At 55.5% G+C, this 22,672-nt stretch overlaps 11 protein-coding genes across 12 annotated transcripts; 5 read left to right on the forward strand and 6 right to left on the reverse strand.

Moving 5' to 3' along the window:
• Positions 1-2,217: 2,217 nt before the first annotated feature.
• IUM83_13940 (secondary thiamine-phosphate synthase enzyme) lies at positions 2,218-3,194 on the reverse strand (the record flags this gene model as incomplete). The annotated part of the gene is made up of 7 exons (XM_067938644.1): positions 2,218-2,309; positions 2,381-2,473; positions 2,544-2,575; positions 2,660-2,710; positions 2,805-2,905; positions 3,022-3,047; positions 3,137-3,194. The coding sequence occupies 7 exons, from the start codon at positions 3,192-3,194 to the stop codon at positions 2,218-2,220; spliced, it is 453 nt and encodes a 150-aa protein (XP_067785679.1).
• A 381-nt stretch (positions 3,195-3,575) lies between these two features.
• IUM83_13941 (Uracil phosphoribosyltransferase) lies at positions 3,576-4,280 on the forward strand (the record flags this gene model as incomplete). Its single annotated transcript, XM_067938645.1, has 1 exon — positions 3,576-4,280. One exon carries the CDS (start codon positions 3,576-3,578, stop codon positions 4,278-4,280), a length of 705 nt encoding a protein of 234 aa, XP_067785678.1.
• A 643-nt stretch (positions 4,281-4,923) lies between these two features.
• IUM83_13942 (Unconventional myosin-X) lies at positions 4,924-5,565 on the forward strand (the record flags this gene model as incomplete). The annotated part of the gene is made up of 1 exon (XM_067938646.1): positions 4,924-5,565. The coding sequence occupies one exon, from the start codon at positions 4,924-4,926 to the stop codon at positions 5,563-5,565; it is 642 nt and encodes a 213-aa protein (XP_067785677.1).
• Positions 5,566-5,743: 178 nt separating this feature from the next.
• IUM83_13943 (uncharacterized protein) lies at positions 5,744-8,185 on the reverse strand (the record flags this gene model as incomplete). 2 transcript variants are annotated; one of them, XM_067938648.1, is made up of 1 exon in its annotated part: positions 5,744-8,185. In XM_067938648.1, the coding sequence occupies one exon, from the start codon at positions 8,183-8,185 to the stop codon at positions 5,744-5,746; it is 2,442 nt and encodes an 813-aa protein (XP_067785632.1). The 2 variants fall into 2 exon arrangements, with proteins under 2 accessions (XP_067785632.1, XP_067785631.1); XM_067938647.1 differs by having other exon boundaries at positions 5,744-7,168.
• An 815-nt stretch (positions 8,186-9,000) lies between these two features.
• On the reverse strand, positions 9,001-9,612 carry IUM83_13944 (Transmembrane and TPR repeat-containing protein 1; the record flags this gene model as incomplete). The annotated part of the gene is made up of 1 exon (XM_067938649.1): positions 9,001-9,612. One exon carries the CDS (start codon positions 9,610-9,612, stop codon positions 9,001-9,003), a length of 612 nt encoding a protein of 203 aa, XP_067785630.1.
• Positions 9,613-9,754: 142 nt separating this feature from the next.
• Positions 9,755-13,126, forward strand: IUM83_13945 (Condensin complex subunit 2; the record flags this gene model as incomplete). Its single annotated transcript, XM_067938650.1, has 4 exons — positions 9,755-10,120; positions 10,201-10,271; positions 10,351-12,943; positions 13,004-13,126. The coding sequence occupies 4 exons, from the start codon at positions 9,755-9,757 to the stop codon at positions 13,124-13,126; spliced, it is 3,153 nt and encodes a 1,050-aa protein (XP_067785676.1).
• Positions 13,127-13,260: 134 nt separating this feature from the next.
• Positions 13,261-14,582, reverse strand: IUM83_13946 (putative seven transmembrane receptor-rhodopsin family; the record flags this gene model as incomplete). Its single annotated transcript, XM_067938651.1, has 2 exons — positions 13,261-14,301; positions 14,397-14,582. 2 exons carry the CDS (start codon positions 14,580-14,582, stop codon positions 13,261-13,263), a joined length of 1,227 nt encoding a protein of 408 aa, XP_067785675.1.
• A 160-nt stretch (positions 14,583-14,742) lies between these two features.
• IUM83_13947 (uncharacterized protein) lies at positions 14,743-15,987 on the forward strand (the record flags this gene model as incomplete). Its single annotated transcript, XM_067938652.1, has 4 exons — positions 14,743-15,118; positions 15,192-15,596; positions 15,672-15,794; positions 15,860-15,987. 4 exons carry the CDS (start codon positions 14,743-14,745, stop codon positions 15,985-15,987), a joined length of 1,032 nt encoding a protein of 343 aa, XP_067785674.1.
• Positions 15,988-16,134: 147 nt separating this feature from the next.
• On the reverse strand, positions 16,135-18,136 carry IUM83_13948 (chorismate mutase; the record flags this gene model as incomplete). The annotated part of the gene is made up of 5 exons (XM_067938653.1): positions 16,135-17,178; positions 17,266-17,445; positions 17,521-17,809; positions 17,898-17,981; positions 18,057-18,136. 5 exons carry the CDS (start codon positions 18,134-18,136, stop codon positions 16,135-16,137), a joined length of 1,677 nt encoding a protein of 558 aa, XP_067785554.1.
• A 229-nt stretch (positions 18,137-18,365) lies between these two features.
• On the reverse strand, positions 18,366-19,571 carry IUM83_13949 (chorismate mutase; the record flags this gene model as incomplete). The annotated part of the gene is made up of 7 exons (XM_067938654.1): positions 18,366-18,387; positions 18,454-18,620; positions 18,708-18,779; positions 18,860-18,910; positions 19,006-19,068; positions 19,186-19,265; positions 19,367-19,571. 7 exons carry the CDS (start codon positions 19,569-19,571, stop codon positions 18,366-18,368), a joined length of 660 nt encoding a protein of 219 aa, XP_067785673.1.
• A 193-nt stretch (positions 19,572-19,764) lies between these two features.
• IUM83_13950 (Deoxyribose-phosphate aldolase) lies at positions 19,765-22,517 on the forward strand (the record flags this gene model as incomplete). Its single annotated transcript, XM_067938655.1, has 3 exons — positions 19,765-20,421; positions 22,261-22,332; positions 22,458-22,517. The coding sequence occupies 3 exons, from the start codon at positions 19,765-19,767 to the stop codon at positions 22,515-22,517; spliced, it is 789 nt and encodes a 262-aa protein (XP_067785585.1).
• Between the last annotated feature and the right edge of the window lie 155 nt (positions 22,518-22,672).

Below are 22,672 nucleotides of genomic sequence, written 5' to 3' on the forward strand. Positions count from 1 at the left end.
TTGGAAGAGCGCGCTGCTCATGCTGGTTTTCCGATTTGTAATAGCATTGCAGACTCGATTATGAAGCGGCTAGAAGAAGCCCGTTGTTTGGAGTTATTACGTTCTAATCAGCCAGCGGTCAGCAATAGTGAACAACGCGAGACCTTGGGAGGTGATCCAGGGGCAACAGAGCAGCCTGCTAGTGTGAGGATTGAAGGCGATTCTTCGTATACTGTACATCATTGGGAAGGCAATATCCATTTGTTCCCTGAGGACATGAAATTACCAAGTGGCACTGCAGAGCAAGCGTGGGTATACTAGTGCTGCGGTGACGCAGCCGAAAGGCTTCCTCCTTTTCGGCGGATTCAACCGAATAACTTGGTGGATCGTAACCAGCGCAAGAAACTCTTTGAGATGAAGTTTCTGATGAGAAAAATTGAGCAACGAGCTCTTAGCCTTGGTCTATCGACGACAAATTTGTCATTTGTAGAGGCTGCCGATGTGTTCCAGCACTGCAAAAGCGCCATCGAACTGCCAATCGAGACATCGAACAACCGGAAAGGTCGACGAGGCCAACTTGTTTGGGTCACAGTAGCAAGCATATTGCGAAAGCAGGCAAAAACAGCTAGACTCGCCCAAATAGAAGCCTCCAGTGAGAGTCAGTGACTCACTCCTTCATGCACATTGGTTGTTCTTCTTCTTTGTACTTTGATTTTGATTAAATACATGTATTACATTTTTCACCCATCAGTCTGGTGAAATCTGGCACGTTTCGTCTGTCTCTTCCACGCCAGTCGGGCTAAATAACGCGTGCCATTGCAAATAGCAATACAGTCAAACCTGTTTATATGATCCTCCCTATTTGAGCGTTGCCATTTATTTGATGCAAGCTTTGTTGCTACCAAATATTTTACTTCGTTTTTGTATAACCGCTGTTTATATGTGTACAAGGTATATGAGTCACATTTTGGATGACCAAATTAGGTCTAACCTGTTTATTTGATTCACACTGTTCATGACCACACACTGTTCAAAGCCCCCACTGCTCAACGCCCAACGCCCAACGCAAGCCCCCTTCCCTCGCAATGTCTCCTCTCACCTGTCTGACGCTAGAACAAAAGCTCCAAGTGCACCTAAAGCTCAAGCAGAATCCTGGCATGAACAACCCCATGCTCGCTGAGTGGATTTGACAGCGCTTTTATCGAAGTGGGAGGGCGCTGTGAGCGCTAGTGAGTATCTGGCAGTGGACGAGGACGTGCCTGCGCACGAGCCAGATGTGATAGTGGACGAAGCAGCAGGAAGTGATGCAGTTTCGCAGGACGAGCAGGAGGAGGAGGAGGAGGAGGAGGAGGACCAGGAACCCACAATTCAACCTGCCATCGCTCTGAGACACTGCATGGAGCTATCTGCATTTCTGCTTCAATGCGGAGAGCAGACTGATAGAGAACGAAGAGCTTTACAGACCGTGACCGCTTTGGTTCGGGAGACTACGGTGAAGGCAAAGCGGCAGCGAATTATGCGCGATTTCTTTACGTGCACCACATAATTTTTTTAACTGAGTCCATTTTATATGAGTCATTGTTGTAGATGGCCACCAACGGGGCCTCATATAAACAGGTTTAACTGTATTTCGTGGCGAGTTGAACTGCGAACGATGGTGCAGTGCATAAGGGTGACCGTACCGGTCGAGCTATCCAGCCGACAAATGCCAAATTTGGCTTGGATTTGGCGCCAACGGTATTGCCATATGCCAAATAAAAAATAGCGCTGCTCAATGCGTTTGCATCTGTGTACAGGTATGGTAATGGATTGCGATGCCGGTGCGCGATGGGTGGAAGCTTTCCTGGACGAAGCCGATGAAGACGAAGCTGCATTCATGACTGCCATTGAACGAACACCTCGTGGTATAGCCTATCCTGCTTTCATCCTGAGAGAAAAACATTTACTGGTATACTTTTTTTACCTTTAAATATGACAGGAGCACCACTTTCAGACAGCGATAAGGAAGCATTACAGAACAGAACGTTTGGTAACCATCGTGTTTGCTTGCTAGCAGCAAGACCGTCGTACAAAACATAATCAATTCACGCTGATTTGGCAGTATATCCAGCTGAAATCAGTATGCCCTTGAATACAACTTTGTTTGTCGCTGCTACATGGTCCAAAGAATTCGTGCAGCGCACCAAGGCGAGACCTCAAGCACCCCAGTAAGATGTGAGTATTACTGAGAAAATGAACTTAATCCGTGGAGCCCTGAATGGTGATAACAACCTTCCGTTGATGTCCAGAACCCCAGCCACCGACGTCGCGGTGCTCGCACAAGTAGATACCTGTGACCAGGTTTTACCACAAAGCGGGAATGAGAGGGCATGCCGCTCAGAGAGTCAACAAGTGGCCTTACCTTGCCACGTGCCGAGGTTGAACTTGCCGTTCGTGATCGGGATGTTCACCGAGGCGCCGATCAGTGTCGACTTGATGTGGCCCGGCATGTCATCTGCTCCGCCACAGATCAAACCATCAAAAACTCGCGCCCAAATCGCTGTCCCACGTCAAGTTCTACCCACCGTCGCCTTCATCCGTGTGGCGGAAAAACTCCCTACACAATCACAGAAAACAAAAAAACGGTAAGCAAAACAAAATACCACACACTGAAAATTAAAGATAGGGAGATTTGCCCTACTTGTTCCACGACTCCGGAACGATGCGGTTGAACGCGCCCTCCATGTCAGTCCTAGCACACCAACAGACCAAGTAATATTTTTAAGTACCGGTAAGCAAAGCAACGCGTTGCCCTCGTGCTCCAAACACAAGTCAGATTTACTGACCGGACGTCCGGGTCGCAGTTCTCGTTGATACTGAGCGACGCTGACGTGTGCTTGATGAACAGGTTGGCCATGCCGACCTTCACGCGGGAAAGCTCCGGCAGCTGCCATCAGTGGTGTTAACGCAGAAAAAATATTATACCACCGTAACGTGACAATAGAAATGCGGCAGCCTTGAAGGGATAGTTCGAATAATAATGACGAGAGGCAAATTGCCAACCTGCTTCTCGACCTCGCGCGTCACCACTTTCGAGCGCAAACACAAAGGGCGAATCAAACGTTCAGCATAGGGTGGAGAGGGGATTTACGTCCTAGTGGGTGCGGGGAGGACGCACAGTGGAAGCCGCGGCTGGGCGCCGTGAGCACGATCTCCTTCTGGAACCACGTCGCCATGGTGGCTGCTTGCTTATTGCTCGATGGAAAGTTGGGGGGGCATTTGATTGGCGGACGGCCAGCGAAGACGTGTGGACCACCCAAGAAGAGGCGGATGGCAACACGTTGAAGTGCCTTGAGCTGCGGTGTTGGACAGGATATCTTCGCAAGGTAGCTGGAGCAACACACTTGAGCTGTTTGTCTCGAAGTCAGCCACTACTCTGTGGAGCAACTCGGCTCGGTGGTCTGCCATGGCGTGAAAGGAAAACGTGGTGCCTTCACCTCTCAGTTCGGAATCCGACCTCAAGCACAAAAGCGACTGCACCTTCAACACAAACAACCATTGGTAAGTCTTCCACTCGCTACGTTACCGCTGAGCAGGAGTTTTCCAAGCTGGAGCAATTGCTGACCCAGACTGCGGGGGAAGTAGCCAACTGCCTCAAGGTTCTGAAGACCAATCTCGCTGAGTACGACAAGCGCAATGGGCTGCTCTTCATCAACACCTCGAAGTCCTTTATGAAGAGCGACATTCGTGCTGCAAAAGACCTGGCTTTCGAGTTGCTGCATGTCGCTGACCCGATCGTCAAGAGTGATACTCCGTCCGAGTGGGAGATCACCGCTGCCCGCAGCAAGATCAATGCCGTCTCTGACGCTTTGGGTGGGTTAAAAAAGACTGCTCTCTCTTATGACAGGAAGGACAGCAAACCGAAGGTAATTGCGGGCATTCCTGGTAACGCACTAAGTGGCAACCATTGCGACGACGAGCAGAACAGCAACAAGAACAGCAGCAGCAAGGATAAATCCAAGAGCGAGTCTGAAGGAAGCTGGCTCGGTGAAGACAGTAACGGCAGCGACAGCAAGCACAACAGTGGCAGTGGTATTTCCATAGCTACCGATACGCTGGAGGCACTGGTTCTGCAGACCTTACACGACAACTTCAACGGATCCTCCGCGCTAAAGCATCAAGTTTTAGTCGCGGAACGGTCGTTGTCGCCCCCGTTTGCAGAGCGAGTCATGGACACTGTGAACTTCATGACCAACAACAGCCTAAAGGGAAATTCCAACTTTGCCCCGGAAGGTAAAGCGAAGAAGACAATGAGTGTGTGAGCTCCGAGCAAGACAATGCGTCTACAGCATTCGATCTGGGTCGCGAAACTTTTGCACAAGCATGGATAGCCTTCGAGGGGTTTACTGAAAAAAGTTCAGCATCTCATTTCAAAGGGTATATCGTGCGTATATATGCTAACGCCACTGCCTCCACCGTATCGGTAGCTCGGGAAATAGCGCACTGCTACTGCTCGCTGTCGCTGACATTGCGAGCCAACTACCTTCAGACTCGTTCAGACTAAAAAAAAGCCCCGTCAACGGTGGACAACTTCAACTTATCGACTTGGGCAGGGTTTACTACAAATTGATTTTCATTGATGGTGCCTGCCGTGATCGTATCGTGCTGGAAGAATGAACGCCGTTCGAGAAGATATACAGTATATCCGTGCTAGCGTAGTTAGCTGGCAAAGGGCTGCTGAAATTCAGCAGCCTGAATATACTTTCGTGCATAGATTTTCAGCATGCATGCGCTGTCGTCGCAGTGAGACAGTCAAGAGTGGATTCTCCCTGTATATCATTTTGCGTGGGTTCATTTTGCTCAAGATCGGATACCCTACGCCGTTGTCTTTATGGTGCATGGTTCATTCCACAAGTTTCTCTGAAGACCACAAGTCGATCAACCAATCAACACCCCCACGCAAGCATGGGCAAGTCCACCAACAATGCACTCTCTGAACAGGAGGTCACCAAGCTGCAGGCTCAGCTGCACCAAAGTGCTCAGGACACGTTGACCTACCTGGAAGCGCTCAAGCACAATCTAGGCGAATACGACCACAAGAACCACCTGCACCATTCGAACTCGGCAACGTCGTTCTTCGATGACGGCCTCGACCACGCCAAGGAGGCGGTGAAGCAGCTCAGGCACGTGGCCGACCACCTCCGCAAGGATGCCGGTGTGACCGATGTCGACGCCGCTCGCAGTGCAATGGAGCAGGCTTTCAACGCGCTGACCGACCTGCACAAGGTGGCCAACGCGTTCGATACCGAGCACCCGACGCCTAGCAAGCATGGTGACAAGAAGCCTACGACCTCCGAGACGGTGGAGTGGCTCGTGAGCACCACTCGCGACTCCACGTTCACTGGTTTCGCGCCGCTGCAGCGTCAGATTATCGAGGCCCAGGTTGCTTTCGGCGACGTCGAGAAGCCGTCCATCAAGGCGCGTGCAAAAGAGGCTGTGCACCAAGTGGCCAACAAGATCGACAGCAAGCTTGACAAGATCAAAGGCAAGTCAAGCCCGAAGGCCAAAGACGAACAGTTGACGGAGGCTTCCGCGCACAGTGCGTAAACTAAGTCAAGTCAACGCTGGGTGTTCTAGTCAAGATCTCCTTAGTTATGATGTAGCCACGCAATGTCGCTGCTACATCATAATACTGCAGCGGGAAAATTACAAGATCAACAAACTGATTCATTGAGTTGAAATTACACGCTCTATTGCTACACGTACGTCTAGGACGCTGATACCTTTATCGGACCGATGTGGTCTCGCTTTCCGCCGCCGCTGCTGCCACGGCTGTTGCAGTGGAAGAAACCATTGCAGGTGGAATGTTCGTCACGATGGTAGTGCTAACACCGTGGAGGAAGTGCTGGGTGTAGTAGCGAGTGCGCAGTAGAGACTGGAGGTCGGCTGCATCCCGTCGACGTTCAGCGAAGTGCAGTGCCAGTCCTCCCACGCGTGCACCAAAGCGCAGCAGAAGCCGAGCAACCTTGACATCACCAAGTAGAGCTGCTGCGTCAAGTGGACTAGTGCCGTTGTGTTTCGCTACGGTGGCGCTGGCCCCACCCAGAAGCAGAGCCTTCACGACGGCGCTGTGGCCTCGGTGCACTGCTGCGAAGAGCGCTGTAGCGCCACTGGCGGTCTGGATGTCGCGGGCTGCACCAACTTCCAGAAGGAAGTGAACCAGTCTAATGTGACCTTCCTCGCTGGCAATGTACAAAGCTGTCAGTCCGGACCGGGTCTGGTCGTTCAGCCGAGCGCCGCAGCAGAGCAACGCTCGGGAGACTGCCTTACGCCCCATGCGAGCTGCAATGTGCAGTGCTGTAGACATGTCGTCCATCTTTGCGTGTACGTCGGCCCCCGCACGCACGAGAAGTTGAACAAGCTTGTCGTGGCCCTCCTGGGCAGCGATGTACAGACATGACACACCGCCCTGCGGTCGGCGGAAGCTCGGGTCCGCACCACGTGCTAGCAGGAGTGAAGCGATAGCCACGTATCCCATTTGGCACGCCAAGTAGAGTGGAGACACGTTCTCGTCCATGAGCACATTGGCATCCAGATCCGTCAGCAGCAACAGGTCCGAGACCACGAACAAGTGACCGCCTTCGCAAGCCAAGAACAACGCTTGCACCAGTTGCTGCTTGCCAATGCGACCTCGAACTTCTTTCTCGTCCTCAGCCTGTTTCTCCGCTGCAAGTAGCCTCAGCACGGTCGATCGGTGGCCATTCTTGGCAGCGGCACAAAGTGCAGTCGCTCCACCCGTGACAGCAAAGTCTCTTCGCGCGTTAGCGTCGAGTAGTATGTCGACCAACACATCCCAGCCATGCTCGCTTGCAAGGTAGAGAGGCGAAGCCAAGCTCGACGAACGCGTGTTCACTTCACCTCCAGCTCGCAGTAGCAATCGCGTGGCCTCCGTCAGTCCGTTGGCAACCGCAAGACTCAGCGGTGAGTGGCCATCAGCATCGGTATTCTCCAAGTCGAAAGCAGCACCTCTGGGCTGGCCCTTTGCCAGCTCCAGAAGCACCGGTAACACGCGGGTTCGTCCACTAGCACATGCATACAGCAGTGGTGACATCAATCCCAAGCGGTCTTCCTCCTCCTGTCGAGCGTTCGCGTCGGCGCTAGTAAGTAGCAATGGGACATCCAGCAGCGCTCGTGATCCACTGAAAACCAACGTGCGGGCAAACACCCCTGTGTCATGTTGAAGTTGACGTCGGCACCAGCGGTTGAATTCATCGAGAAGAGCTGGCAGCAGAGGCAACTCGACCAGCTCGTTGGTGACCAGCATCTGCAGTTCACGCAGAAGAGGACTTAGCACCGGATCCTGCTGAAAAAATGCGCGGTGCGCCGGGGTGTGCAGAGCGCTCAAACGCTGGAGCGTTGGGAAGTGGGTCTCGACACGCGAAATAAACGCTCGACTCACGCTCGTGTCATCGAAGTTGAGATCGGTCAGGGATGGGTGTGATCCTGTGAGCTGCTGGGACGGCAAGGCTTGGACCGCGAACAGCTCTCCTGTAACTCGCTTGCACCGCCGCACGGACACGGAGCGAAGTCGAAGCGACTGCGCGTTGAGGACGGCGAGCACGCCGAAGTCCGAAATCTCGAGACAGTCGTCTGCAACGATCTCCTCAAGGTGGGCCCAGAAGCACGACGTTAGAACGAGCAGGTCCCGGTCTGCGAGCGAGCGCTGGCCTGATAGATCGAGCCGACGGACACGACTGTAACTCTGCAGTACCCCTTGACACGCGCGGTCCAGCGTGCGCGTGCACACTGGTGAGGTCCGAGCAGACAAGTCAAGTCGATCCAGAGCTAACATTTGCACTCGCCGTCTCCACGATCGATTGGTTTGGCGGATGAGCTGGTGCTCCCGTACGTTGAGGAACGACAACACCAGACACAGCAGTGCTTCTTCTTGTAAAGCCGCTTCCAATTCACCGCATCTCCGTCGAGGAGAGAGTGGTGACAGCAACGCGATCGCGACACTGCAGCAATTAGTTAGCCCGTGCACCTCCAGGGCCGAAGGTGCAGCGCGGCACAGCACCCTGTGCTTCCGAGCTCGCCCGAAGTAGCTGGTATCGTGACTGGTGGCTGCGACGGCGGTGCTGGCGACCGGTTCAGTGTCAACGCTGGTGGGGGCATTGTCGTCCACTTCGGACCTGGCGGCGGACACGTGCTGGAATGAGCGCTTCATGGCGAATGCGGAGCTTGTTGTTCGTGAACTTTGGCACGCCGTCTTACGCCGCCGAGGAAGGGGAAGCCAGCCAGATGGAGAGGTTGGTGACGCGAGAGAGAGTGAGGAGTGAGGGAGTCGAGATGGAGGCCTGTCGACTTTGGACTTGAATAGGGCCAGGTCTGTTCCTCGACTGCGTCCAGCTTCTGAAGCTGAGCAGGCCTGACCTCGGTAGTCCCGCGGCCTACCCTGCCAGCAATAGAACGCAGAAAACAGGAGAAGATTGGCAAGATAGATGTCTATCAGTCTCAGCTCTCACCACTTTTGAGGGAATGCATTGCTCGAATAAGACGAGGGGCATGCACGAAATCCTTCGAGGTGGAGGTGGTCTTGCACTATTCATACACAGCCCTGCCCAGCAGCCATGGCGGCGTCCTGTACATACCCCCTCCACGCGCCCGAAAATACCCCGCTAACGCTGTCGATCTAGTACTCCGGCATGAGTTCTCCTCACCTTGAAGACGCGACACCTCCCAGGCTTAGCTTAGCTGCCCCCGACGGATTTAGCTAGCCCACGCCTTTAGTTGACAAGTGAGTCGTCTGACTTCGACCAACGAACGAGCCCAACGAAAATGACCTCGCGCAATGCATTAGTGACCGCTCCCCGCTGAACCTCCGCTCGCGCGGGCATGCAAAGCATCCAGCCAGGAATCCAGTACATTGCTAGGAACACGAAAAATAATGCAAGCTCTGGTCTGCGAACTGAGTTGATTCTGGACGCAAGACCGCGTAAAGCGGACGCGGCTCAACTTCTCATCGTCTTTGGCCCGCACATATCAGAGCTTGAGATCGTAGTGCTGGCCCGTGAGGTGCCGGTGCCGGGCGTAGTGCTTGGCGGCGACGTCGGTGCGGCCGCGACCGAGCGTGAGCAGGGCCACTCGCCTCGCCACCTCAGCGTCGTCGGGGGCGAGGCTCAGCGCGCGCTGGAAGTGCGCGAGCGCCTCAGTCGGCCGTCCCACCTGCTCGTACACGCGCGCGATGTTCCGGTGCAGACTCGGGTCCAGCGGCGACAACCGCAGCGCCGTGGTGCAGTGCGTCAGCGCCTCGGTGTACTCGCCCCGCCTAGCCAGCAGGGCGGCCAGGTTGCAGTGCGCGTGGGGGAACGTGGGCCAGCGAGCGATAGTATGGCGCAGCAGCGTCTCGGCCTCGTCGCGCTTGCCCTCGTGCATCCGAGCAAGTGCCAGCTCGTTGGAGACTTCGGGGCCGCCTCCCTGCTGCTGCTGCTGTGCGAGCCACGCGATCCGCGAGTGTCGTGCGTGGGTGAGCTGGTCGCCTCCAGCTCTCGCCAGCACCGCCAGGTGGTGGTGCGCACTCGCGTCCATCGGGTTGGCGTCGATCTTGCGCTGGAAGTGCTCCATCGCCTCCAGCCGCTTCATCATGAAGTTCATGGTATACCTGCAACTGCAACAACGCTGAAATGGCTACACTTTTCTGACCGCGCAAAAATAGTTCGCGTCACTCTTGTCCTCCTGATATACCCTCGTTTGAATGACCATTTGTTGGTGTGCGCCGACATCACTTCCCGTTACGATGGCGCCAGGCGGCGAGGCCAAGAGCGACGACGGCAGCGACGTGGAGCAGTACGAGCTCACGGAGGACGAGGAGGAGCAGGAGCAGGCCCAGGACAAGGCCCAGGACCAGGACGAAGCCACCCCCGCCAAGCGCGCCACGGGCAAGCGCAAGCGCTCGCTGTCGCAGAATGACGAGGAGGAGCTCGCTCGCCGGCGCAGGCGCAGGCGCTCGCTGGCCTTCCAACAGCGGCGGCGCTCCCTGACGCCAAGCGAGCGGAAGGCGGCGGCGACCGGTGCGGCAGGAGGCGCCGCGGCGGCCCCTGCGCACAGCAAGCAGTACATCAGCGACATGTACTCGACCATTATCAAGATGTCCTCGGAGAATGTATGCAGTGTGGGAGTTGCTGCGGTGTGTGGAGACAGGATAAGAGAGTTGATGGTGCTTGCTTTTATTTATTTCCGCAGAAAATCAACGTCAAGAACTCGTGGTCGCTGCACCTGATCGACCACATGGAGGATATTCTGGACTCGTCCAAGTAAGAAGCGCAGAAGCTGGAGGATATGGCAGGGATAATGTACTGTACTGAAGCTCTTTGTGGTTGTTGTGGGGTGCAGGAAAATTGCGGCCGACGGCGACGATGACACGTACAACTTCCAGAAGGCGAGCTGCACGCTGGATGCGAGTATTAAGATCTACTCGTACCGAGTGGACGACACGTGGAACTCGTCGTACAAGATTCTGGAGAATCTGTCGCGCACGGAGCAGAAGCACGGGGCTGGCGAGGCGACCAGTGATGAGGAGCGCGGCGCGACCACGGCGCGCAAAACGAGGAAGACGCACGCGCGCACGATTGAGAAGAACCTGAACAACATCAACCTCAAGAGCTACGACACCGAGTGCGAGGCTGACCCGTTATTCCACAAGATGTCCCAGTCGTTCGATGAGGGCGGCGCCAAGGGAATGCTGCTGGCCAACCTGAGCGTGTACGACGGCTGTAAGATTCTGTTGAACTCGTCGGATGTGAGTTTGGTGACGCGCAAGCCGATTCACGGCGCTGCGGATGCGTCGCAAAAGGAGGAATCCAAACCTAAGAAAAAGAAGAAGCCAGGTAAGAATTCTGCCGATGGTGATAAGTCTGCGTCTGGGGCAGAAGCCAGCGATGAGGCAAAGAAATCTGAATCAGTTGAGGCGGAGACTGAAGACAAGACCAATGAAAAAGATGAGGAAACAGCAGAGAAGGAGGGCGACTCTGAAAGCCATGAAAAGGAGGATGGCGACAAGACGCCTGACGAGAAGCAAGATGGTGACGCAGAGGACAAACCTGAGGAACGTGATGGGGACGTCACCATGGAGGAAGAACAGGACAAGGATAAGGAGGATTCGTCCGAAGATGCTACCGCTGAGGTCAACAAGGAGGGCTCACCCGAGGATGAACTCGATAAATCAAAGGAAGATTCTTCGGGGGATGTCACCACAGAAGAAGATCAGGGCAAGGAAGGTGGCAGTTCTGATGCCGCTGAGGCGACAAATGAAGAAGAAAACGGGGATAAGCCTCCTGCGGCCAAGGAGCGCATCAGTCTGACTCTGTTCGGCAACCTATCTTGTATTGACGAGGATGTACAAAACCTGAGCGTTTGCCCGCCGTTGTATCGAATGTACGACCAACTGGATGAATTCTACGGGGACGAGTCCCGTCACAAACTTGGTATCAAGAACGACTTCTTACTCACTACACCGGTCAAGGGCCGGCGAAAGACGTTAGACAAGCAGGATGCAATCACAATGAACTTGGCTGGAATCATGGAACATGCCAGTGAAGATGAATCGGACGCGGAGGACGCAGCGCAGGAAACTGCATTTGAATTTGCGGATGACAATGCGGACTATGATGCCGATGAAGATGGTGGCGACACTGTTGGTGAACCAGATGAACCTGCAGAGGTCGATCCTGCCGACGATGTAGACATGGAGAAGGAGAAAGACATTATTGATCTGGCTGGAAGTGATGACGAAGGCAGCGCGGAAGGAGGAGACCTTACCCCAGAAGAAACTGAAAGCGGAGCCAAAGCTCTCGATACAGAGTCTTCGCTGACATCAAGTGCTGCAGATTTCTTCCGTGCTAAGGTAAACGAGAACTTGCCCGAAAACTACGAGAACAATCTATTCTCTCAGATGATTGAGTCTGCTCTCGTTCGCTCTGCAACACTGGACGATGAGCAAGGTGGTGATGACAAAGAAGGCAAAAATGACTATTCCTACTTCGACGTTAAGATGCTACGCAATTGGGCGGGTCCTGGCCACTGGAAGTTCCCTGGTGTTCGCAAGGTTCAAGTGAAGCACAAAGAGGAAGCAGAAAAGGATGGACTTGAGGTCGACGATGATGGCGTTATCATTAAGGCTGAACCAAATGAACGTCCTCCTGAGCGTCTTCGGAAGGGAAGTACTGTTGGCGCAGAAAAGAAAGCAGTCGTTCTCATAGACTTTTTCGGCGAAGAACCTGACTTATCGAGGCTAAAGGCTCCGAAGTCTGCCTCCACTCTTGAGGTAACGAAGGGTAACCTGAAGAAGCAATCCGAAAATGCGTCTGATCTGGTGTTGCCGGTGGACACACACATCGAGATTGGCCTCTTTTTCCGGCACTTTTTAAAGGAGAAACCTCGATTCTTTAGAAAGCGCGGCGGTGGTGTCTTGGATGGTGCCCATCGGGAAGGTGCTGCATCGACCAGCTTTGAATTCGGAGACAGTAGTGCTGATACTGTCGACGATAACGATCGGGACCAACCATTCACCTACAATGAAGACAGTACCGGCTTTGAAGGAGGCTACGATGACGAAGATGAAAGCACCAGCGTAGCGGATGACCCTAGTACTGAACCGTTGTATTCCGTCGAAGGCCTGGTTCAGGCTGATCGTGTGGTCGAGAAAATTGGCGTTCATTATGAACGCTTTGCAAAGCGTGTTGACGTGAAGAAATTGAAGGGCAGCATTTGGGATCACTTGGAGAAAAAGGTTGTCAAGAACGGAGAGAGGACCGGCTCTAAAGCTAACAGCGCCGAAACGACTGGCGAAACTGATCAAACTAGCACTGATAGCACCGTGAATGAGAGTGGTAAACGCCCCCGCGAACCTGAGAAGGGCGACGAAGACGACAATGCGGAAACTCTGGATACAACTTTCGAAAACGTTGTTGAGAACGTTGCGGGCAAGGTACGGCGGCAGTGTGTATTGAGCTGTGTAGATCTGATACTGACAGTGCAGTGCCCACAGGTCCCCTCTAATGTGACAGTGTCTTTCTACTTCATCTGCGTTCTACATCTCGCCAACGAGAAGGGTCTGCAGCTGGTCGGTCAGGATGACCTGCGCAACTTCCAGATCCGTAAAGAGAACTGAACATTTGCTGGCTCCGAAATACGAAGCACCGAAGGCAAACGAAACAAAACCTATAAGCGTGGCGGCAGACTCGGTTTTGAATGTATATCATCGTTGCGTAATGTTCAAATAGATAAAGGATTCGCGCCCTTGCTCTACAATTTCCAACCGCGTGACGCCGGCTTGCCTCCAGCGTTGGCGTTCATCGAGCTTCTCGACCCTCTCGACCCTCTTGACCCCCTCGAGTCCATCGATGACTCGCTTTCGGCATCAGACGTGGCCCCGTCATCACTTAGTAGCCCCACAGTTTCCGAGGCAAAGAGGTCCTTCGGGTGAACAAGGTCGTACTTCTTCTTCGCTTTGAGCGTGGCAGCACCCGGCTTGAATGCAGTTGGAAGCACCACCGGCATGACCTCATTGAAGTCACGCATAGCGTCCTCGAAAGCGAGGTGGTCGGCCAAGATACTGGTGCGCAGTGCCGGGTTACCGTGCACGTACGGCTTGTAGGGAAACGCGCGGTTGTGCGCCAGCGCCACGAAGAACATCTCGAAGCAGATGAGCAGGTTCTGGATGCCGGTGGTGACGTTCTCTACACTCCAGGACCCAAGCTCGTGGATGATCTGGAAGCGCGATAAGAATGCCAGCACCACGCTCTGCCAGAAGGACAGGAACAGCACCGCCTTGATGCACAGGAACTTGGGCACGGGGTTGTACGGTGCCAACTGCCGGCTGAGCGCCAAGTAGAACAACACCAGGTAGTAGAACGCGTAGGTGATGGAGGCGTTGACCACCAGACTCGTGTACAGGTAGCCCTTCTTGGCGCTGAAGTTGCCCTGGTCGTACAAGCCGTTGACCCTGAGTACAATAGCCACGAAGGCCATCATGGGCTTGACCACCACGAACTGCATGGTGGCCATCTTGCAGTCTCGCAGGAAGCCCGGCCCCATCTGGATGGGCTGGAACCAGCGGTTGAAGGGCCACGGGTGCTCCAGGTCGGGCAGCCCCCTCATGGTGGTGAGTACCCGCTCGTTGCTGCCGCCGCCCAGGTACGCGATCATCAGGGCCAGGAACAGGTAGATCACGTAGCCCTCGTACGAGTCGCGCATCAGGTCCAGGTACAGCGCCGCGTCCTTGAAGCGCAGCGACAGCCACGAGTCCGTCGCGTAGATCGGCACCATCCACAGAATCCCCACAATCTGCAACAAATTAAGAAAAATTAAGAAAAACGCCGGAATATAATAAGAAATTAGAAACGCAGGCCTCATTTTGGACTGGGGGTATGTATTTTTACCTTGCTCTGCACTATGGGCTGCGTGAAGTGGTTGAGGTGGCCTCGGATCAGCAGCGCGGACGACACCACGGACGCGGCCACGAACACGCCCGCCACGGCCCACACCAGCCGCTGCACATCGGCTTCGGGCGCGGCGAGCGAGTCGGTGGGCGGCGCCAGACGCACGCGCAGCGGCCAGAACTCCATCAAAAAGAGATCAAGACTGAGATTGCCGATCCCTAAAAGTGTTGACTTGAAGAAGGACTATAAATAGGAGAGAAATATGTGTCCACACCAAACTTACCGTCATTCCGGACCAAAAAAGCTCATGTTGCTCTAATTTGTGCATTTGCGCTTCCGAGCCGACATGAGCTCGTCGTGGCTACTCCGCCGCTGCGCGGTGGCTCGTGCCCGCGTGCCCGCAGCTCCGTACAGCTCGCTGGGTCTGCTACCCTCCCACCTGCCTTGCAGCGCGTCGAGTCGCTCTCGATTCGCCGCCAACGCGCTGCCTCCGCCTCTTGTCGCGTCCTCTTCGCCCTTGCTGCGCACTCGACCGCTGCTCCTGCCCGTTGGCGCTGCATTCGCCAATGGCAGGGCGTCTCCAGTGCTGGCGGTGCAGGTGAGAAGCTTCTACCTGCCCGGCCGCAACCCGTGGCAGGGCGGCGGCAACGACTGGAAGTCCGCCCTGAAGACGGGCGGCCTGGTGCTGCTGGGCACCGGAGTGCTCGTCGCCTCCACGTCGTGTACGTCGTGCATTTTGCGTGTATTGTTGCCGTTGCAATGATTGTAATAGTGAAATTGTGTGTGGTTTTGTAGTGGCGTTCGGGCTCATCATTGCAGGCGCGGCCGGCTTCGGCGCGTACTCGCTGTACCAGCGGTTCTTGGGGCCGTACCGGTCGCATTTCCGGTCGTCGAGCGACCCGTTCAGCACCGTGACCTCCAATATCGACACGCTGAACGACATGTTCACGCGCAGTCGACGTCGCAGCAAGTCGGCGGCGCAGGACGACCTGGACTCGCTGGTGCAGGGCATGCCCCTTGTCGTGAGGGGGTTTGTCAAGACGGTCTTCTCGTTTGTGGGGAAGGCCATGCAGAGCTCGATGGAGCGTGCTGGAGAGCTGCGTCGACGCACCAATGAGCATTTGCAGGCGAACAAGCGCGTGAGGGACCAGATGGGAGACAATGTCAGTGTTGGTGGGCCGGAGCAGTGGATCGAGTCGAGTACGTGAACCGTTTGGGGGCTTTGGGGGTTGTTGCAATGTATGCTGACGATGTTGTGTCGGTGTGTTTACACAGCTGTGAATGGTGCTGGCCGTGTTGAAGCGGTGTTCCCGGTCAACGGAGCCTATGGATCTGCACGGGTGACGATGAAGGCTTCAGTCGGCCAAGGAGGCAATCTCAACTTTACGGAGCTCAAGTGTACGTTGGAACTCATGCTTCTCGACGGATTGGATACTTAATCTGCTTGTGTTTCACTTCTGTAGATCGCAACCGCCAAACTGGAGACGTGATCGATCTTCTGCGGGATTCATACGTGGGCGGCCGACGGAAGACCGTAATTGACGCGGAGTACGTTGATCTGGACGAAGACAACAGCCGATCTCGCTGGTAAGCGTCTTACGCGACCGTCAACGAGAGCAAACAACTCAAAACAACAAGTTATCCTCTCGGCTTTTTGAGCAAATATGCCTGGATATCGTGCTACATTTCAACGCATAGCTTCTAGGGATGCACAAGTGCTCCCTACCAATACCGAAATTTAACTCTGGATGGGGCGCTTCGCGATGGGGAACGAGCCAAGGTGCTTGACAGTGCAAACCGACTGCAGCTCCTCGACCGCCTGCCCCACACCAGCGTCATCGAAGTGGCCCACAATCTCCACGAAGAAATCGTAGCCACCCTGCTCCTGGCGGTAGATCGACTCGAGACACGTAAGGTTGATACCGTGGTTCTTCCACACATCCAGCGCACTGAGCAGGGAGCCCACCTCGTGCTTAATCTCCATGCTCACGCAGGACTTGTCCTTGCCGGTGGCGGCGGGGTAACCCTTCGACACAACCACGAAGCGGATGAACGATTTACTTTCAGTGACAGCTCCTTCCGAAGCAAGAGTGTTGCTCGTGTCAACCTGCTCCAGGTTGTGGGCCTCCGCCGCAACCGACGTAGTCACTGCCACAGTCGAGGCCTCACTGAACGCGCGGCTCGCAGCCTCCGAAACATTGGGAACCGAGACAACCTGTGCGCTAGGCCAGCTCTGCTCCGCCTGCGCGAGCAACCGAGCATCCGTGTCGATCGGGCAGAAGACCTTCGTCACATCGGAGCCTTTACCGAGCTGCTTGTCCCTCGCCGCGAAGATGAACGAGCGGGTGAGCACGATCTCAGCAGACACCTTCAGCGAGCTACGCATCAGCTGGGCCTGCGTCTCCTTAATCATGCCCAGGCGAGAGTCCTCGATGGGCACAACACCGTAGGCCGTACGGTTCGCGTTGACATCGTAGAAGACCTTGCTGATGGATTCGGCCTGCAGCAGCTGATCCTTCTGAAGCGTTTCGCCTCCGAAGTGCGCCTGCGCTGCCATCCAGCAGAACGATCCCTCCACGCCCGCGACAGCGATCGACGGGTGGGCAACACGCTGCAGCAAGTACTGCACCTGGACCTCCTTCGTAAGAGGCATCACAAAGTCGCGGTATAGGTCCGAGATAAGCTGCGGGTTCACCTTCCAGTCCTTGTCCGACGCAGCAGCGGGGGCGTTCGGGTCTTGGCCGTACGTCGAGGCTTTCAGCTTCACGCGCTCCAGCACTTTCTGGCAAGTACACAAACACATCAAGCAGCTCCGTTAGTCAAACTGCACCGTGCCCACCTTCACTCGAACCAACAAGGATGGACAAACCTGTTCGACGGCCAGGTTGGTGAGAGCATCCATGATTCCGTCAGCGTCGTTCGCGAGGATGAGCTTCGTGTAGCGCTCGGTTTCCGCCTGGAATTTGGCTTCGGCAATGAACTTGCCGAAGTGGATACGCTTGCTCAGCGCCTGCAGCACCGCAATATCCGCCGTCGCCGTCGAGCCGTACTGTTGAGGAAAAAAAAAAAAAACAATGTAAGCGAACCGCAACATTTGACCAACGTTTCCGTCCAAAGTTCATACTGCAGTGTCGTCGCTCGCGAGCGTGGTCAACCCCGGCAGAATCTTCTCCTGATAGACGCTCATGATCTGGTTGTTGATGTTGATCCGGTTCGGGTTGAGCACGCGCGGATAGTCGATGATCGGCAGGATGGGCTCTGGCAGCAAGTGCGGGAAGAAGGCGTTCTCGTCCGGCGACGTGTAGCGGCGCGTGAGCGCGTGCAGCTTCTCGGTCTCGAGCAGCATGAAGTCCAGCAGGCTGCCGTCGAACGTCGTGTACTTGCCCTTGAGGCCTCCGAACGCCGCGCTCTTGCTGGACGATAGCAAAATACACTCACAGAGTCAGCGAATTGTGTGCGATTGCAATTGCGGTTTCGACTGCCAATCGACGGGCGACGCACCTCTCCTTCATGCTCACGTAGACCTCCGGGTTGCGCGGGAACTGGGCGCGCTCAATGAGCGCGAAGATGATGGTCTCCTCCTGGCTGTGAATAGGTCGTTAGGTGAGGACTATTGATTGGGCTTGGCGTGTGTACGTTGGAGCAGTGCCTGCTCGTTACCGGATGAGAACATTGCGGAAGTCGTCGAGCTTCACGGGCTTGAGGGGGTCTCCGAACACGACGTCGTGCGAGCTTTGCATGGCGGTGGCTGGTGGGGGATTGAACTGTGGCGGTTTGAGCAAACGTTTTTTGATGGCGTAAAATTTGTGCCGCGTGCTTTATTGGGGCAAAGCCGGACTATTTGCGTCGCACAAATCGCGTTTTGTGATTTAGACATTGTGAAAAGGAGACGGGTCTGTTGATTAGCTGAGATAGGTCTTTCGCTGCCCTCCTCCCCTGTCTGCTGGGCTTCTACTGCTGTGCGTCGGACTAGTAGCGACGCTGCTTCATCCTGTTGAGTGGAAGTTGAGAATACGTCAGTCACGCTCGAGGAAGCAATTAGTTACCGCTCACGCACCTGAACTTCTTGGCGGGGAAGCCCGTGGGGTCCTGGCGCACGAGCTCCGTCGTCTCGGCCATCGTCTCGGGGATGCGGAGGCCGCGCTCCACGCGCTTCACGAGCCAGATGTGGAGGGCGGACAACTGCTCGTAGTTGCGCAGCATGTTGTTGATCTCCTCTGGCGACTGCAGCACGGCATTCACAACGGGGAAGAGCGTCAGATTCGTGCCCACAACGAGTGCTGCGGAGCTTGACGATAAGGTGTGACGTACGTGGCCCGCCTTCTCGGAGATCTTCCTCTTGACCTTGCCGTTGATGAGGCGCGGGTTCTCACGGTACTCAGGCTGCAGCACAAGAATGAAGCAGCCAACGTCAATCAGCACCCAACAACCAAACCGCGTCTGCCGCATCTTCACCGGCCTACCTCCATCGAGTCGAGGATGGCCATGAACGCCTTCATCTGCTGGACGGCAGTCTGTCACCACCAGCAACAAAACAGCAAGCAGCAATAATGTCCGTCATCAGCACTCAACCTCCCCACTCTCTGCAAAACGCAGCGGCAAACTCTACCATGGTCGACACGCCGGGGATCATGGATCGCCAGCCGGTCGCGCCGCTCGCATCAGCGTTTTTCTAGCACACATCAACGGACACCACCGAAACAAGCCACCACCACACACCACCATGAGCCTCTGTTCTCCTCCCACACCAGCAGCACAACGCGCTTCATCCACTGCGGTCGAACGCTACCTTCAGGTGGTCGTAGAAGCCGTTCAGGTCGAACTTGTCCTGCTGCGAGAGCTCGATCATCTGCTGCTTGTACGCCTCCTCTGCATGGGGTCCATCCACAGCAGCAGCACCGATATTCCCGTCAGAGCTGCGCCTATCTCCGTCCTAGAATATTCCTACTCAAAACACGCCGTCCACCGACCCTGCTTGTGCTGGTTGCGCTCCTCCAGCTTGCCCGAGACCGTCTTCTTGATGCTGGAGAACACGCTCATGGAGCGCAGCTGCGTCTGCGCTGCCACCGACTGGGGAAACGCGGTCGCGCGCACCGCAGTTGCCACTTGCGGGCTCTGGCGCTGCATCTGGCGCGCCGCCAGTCGCATCACGTTCGCTCGCATCGCACTCGCCATCGTCGCCTCTGGGCCTCAGAGCTTGTATTGACTGTCAGTCGTTCGTATTTACTTCATCCTTACTTCACACACATTAAGTACCCCTTAAGTAGCCTATATTATTTGTGGCAAGAAGATTGACGGTGATATCAACGGCCGCTGATTGGTCCATCGGTGTTAAATATGGCACTTTTGCATTCTGGCGACGATAGTGATGGCCGAGGCAGGGCCGGCGCGGAAGCGGCCCAAGCGCGTGGTGCCGTTCCTGGAGGCGCACGAGCTGCAGTACGGCGTGCGCGTGGTGGAGCGTGACCCGTCTTCCAGCGCGGTCAAATCCGTGCTCTGCATGTTCTGCGCCGCCTTCGGGCGCGAGGACGACCCGCTGCCCTCGACGCGACAGCGCGCGCGCACGCAGAAGCCCAAGTACTGGGACGGGCCGTGCTTCCGCACGGACAACTACAAGTCGCACCTGACCATGATGCACCCGGCGCGCTGGAAGGAGTACCAGGATCTGCCGCCCGAGGCCAAGCCGAGCTTCTTCGGGGCGGCGCAGGCGCTGCCCAAGACAGAACAGCCGCAGTCGCGCAGGGCCCTGGACAATAACAACCAGCACGCGGCCACGACGGTCGCTATCATAGCTGCGCCGCAGTTTGGCGCCCCAATGGAAGTCCAGGACGCCGTGAAGGAGGCGCCGATGTCGATACCTGCCTCTCCAGCATCAGCTTCAGGTTCATTCGTGGGGGCTGCTGAGCAGGTTGTTGCAGCTTCAGCCCCGGCCGTGGTGCAGTCTCCGGTTAGAGCGTTAGTCGGTGGCGCCGGGGCTGTTGTCGCGACCTTTGCGGCTCCTGTACCCTCGGCGGAGGTGACGGGGGTGGGTGGGAGAAGGTCGTTGACTTTCGTGTTGGATCGAGATGTGGTGGACGTGGCCTTGGGGGAGGTGCTGTTTCGAGTGGAAGATATAGACGCTGGACGACCACCGCTCTTTGAGAGCACGCTGGATAGAGAGGACACACAGGATCGACAGAGGTCGGATGGAACTGCGGAATATCGAGCGGTGGTGCGGTCGGTGGAACTTTTCCAGCGTGTGGTGACGTTGCTGGCAGCGGGACTGACTTTTGACCAGACAGCGGCCGTGTGTCATCCGCAACATATTGGCAGGATAGGTTATAGTGGCTCTGATGTGCCGCGTATTGCGCGTGTTGTGGTAGGCGCCAATTTGCAAGTTCTTTCCCGAGTCCTGCAGCGCTGTTGGGCGTTCTCCTTAAGCCTGCATACTGTTGACCGTCGGAGATCAGAAGAAACTGAGCCCCAGATATTTATTGATGTGCGACTACGCGCGCATTGCTCAGGTAGGATGAAGGTCTTCCATTTGCTCGCAGTCCCTGTCACAACTGGAGGCGATCCAAGTACTGCCGGCGAAATTTCCTTCGACACAATCAACAAATTTCTCCAGGCCTTGCACAAGCGTTGGCAGCGTAAGATAATTGGATGCTCTACCGAACTAGTTGGAGCTGTTAGCTCTGGTGTTAGCTCCGCAGTGAGTTCCGTGGTAGACAATCTTGCCCGAAGAGTTGAGAAGCAGGCCTTTGCTGGTTTTGTTCGTGTATCGAGTGGACGACCTTCGCTGGACGTTTTGATGCAGCGTTTCGTCGATTCGGCACTCTTCAATGATGGCGCGCATGATTATCTTACGAAGCTACTAGCGTATCTTCAGCGTCAACTGAGTACTGGAAATGCTGAAGAGTTGTTTGCAGCAGCGGTGACATCTTGCCCCCGAATCTCGGACATGTCATGGTGGAAGCTAGTAGAAGTTGCACGGTGGCTCGACAATACCAGAGTACCTATCCAGCGACTTCTATCACGGAATGCATCGTTCATGCCGCCTCCGGTTTGGTGGCTTAATCTCAAGACAGTGCTTGAGGTAGGCTCAATGGCCATCAAAACGCATGCTAGCCTGCAAGAAGGCTACTCTACGTTGATGTCGCAACAGCCTCAGAGAATCTCGATGCTACGACTTGCGCTGGCGGGTGATGTGGGTGTGGAAGGACCGCTTCCTGAGTTCCAACGAGCTGCTTTGCGCGATCACAGTGTCTTCGGAGACAAGATCGGTTCCGACGATGGCATGTTTGCTGTGAAGCCTCATTCGATTGTCGCGTTCGTTCGAGGTACGGGCAGTTGGGCCGCCGAGATGTTTGACTCCCTCGCGTCTGAGCCACGCCAAAAACTCGTCGTTGGTTTAGCTGATAGGGTGCTTGAGCTCGTCCACAGTCTGCACGGCCTCGCAAAAGAGCTCGAGGCGCATGGGGATAGTAGCACCACCAGTCTTAGCTCTTTCCCACCGGTGCTACCCCATCAAGTCGCGTTGTTGCACCCGGTGGATTTCCAGGAGGTTATACGCGTACATCGCGTGCGTCTGACGGAGTCTTTTTCGGATGCCCAACTTGCTATCATCGAGAGCCAACATCGTGAGCTGCGGAGTGCTGCTGCTAGCGAGCCTGCTGTGCGCCACATTCTTGGCTTGAACGCCGAAGATCCTACCGTCAGTTTTGACGAAGCGTGGAGCGTGCTGTGCGATCGGTGGAGAGAATTGGTAGACTTTTTCGGTGGTCTTGCCACCGTGTTCCCATCTTCAGGTGGAGATAGCAGCACCGTCACCTCCACCGCGGGAATTTTATCACATTCGTCAACCCATACTGGGTCGATTCGCAAGGTGACGGACTTCAGTCTCGAGGCGACACTGCAGTGCCAGCAGTTTGCAACGTTGCAGGTCATGGACGAAACGGTAGGCGCGGATGACAAGCAAGCAAAACATAGACGTAGTGTGTCGTTGTGACGTGAGTTGAAATGCCCACTTCAACGTGGCCGATGTTCCGACCTGACACGATGTTGTTCCGATGGTGTTTCCAGGAGCTCAGGGCAGGGCAGGCGCAGGAAACACCAGGCATGCGTCAAAGGAAAAAAGATTAAGAATGCAAAACTAAACTATCTACGCCGTCGCGAAAAATAAAAAATGTCTGCAAGCCACACTGCATGTGTTCGCATGGGCGGAGCTGCGGGCGCCGTGCTCAGAGAAGCAAGAGGTAGGCAGGAGGCAGGAGGCAGGCAACGCAAAGCAACTCGGA

This window comes from Phytophthora cinnamomi (assembly GCF_018691715.1).
Source record: "Phytophthora cinnamomi strain GKB4 chromosome Unknown Contig77, whole genome shotgun sequence".
In the NCBI taxonomy this organism is placed as follows: Eukaryota; Oomycota; class Peronosporomycetes; order Peronosporales; family Peronosporaceae; genus Phytophthora; species Phytophthora cinnamomi.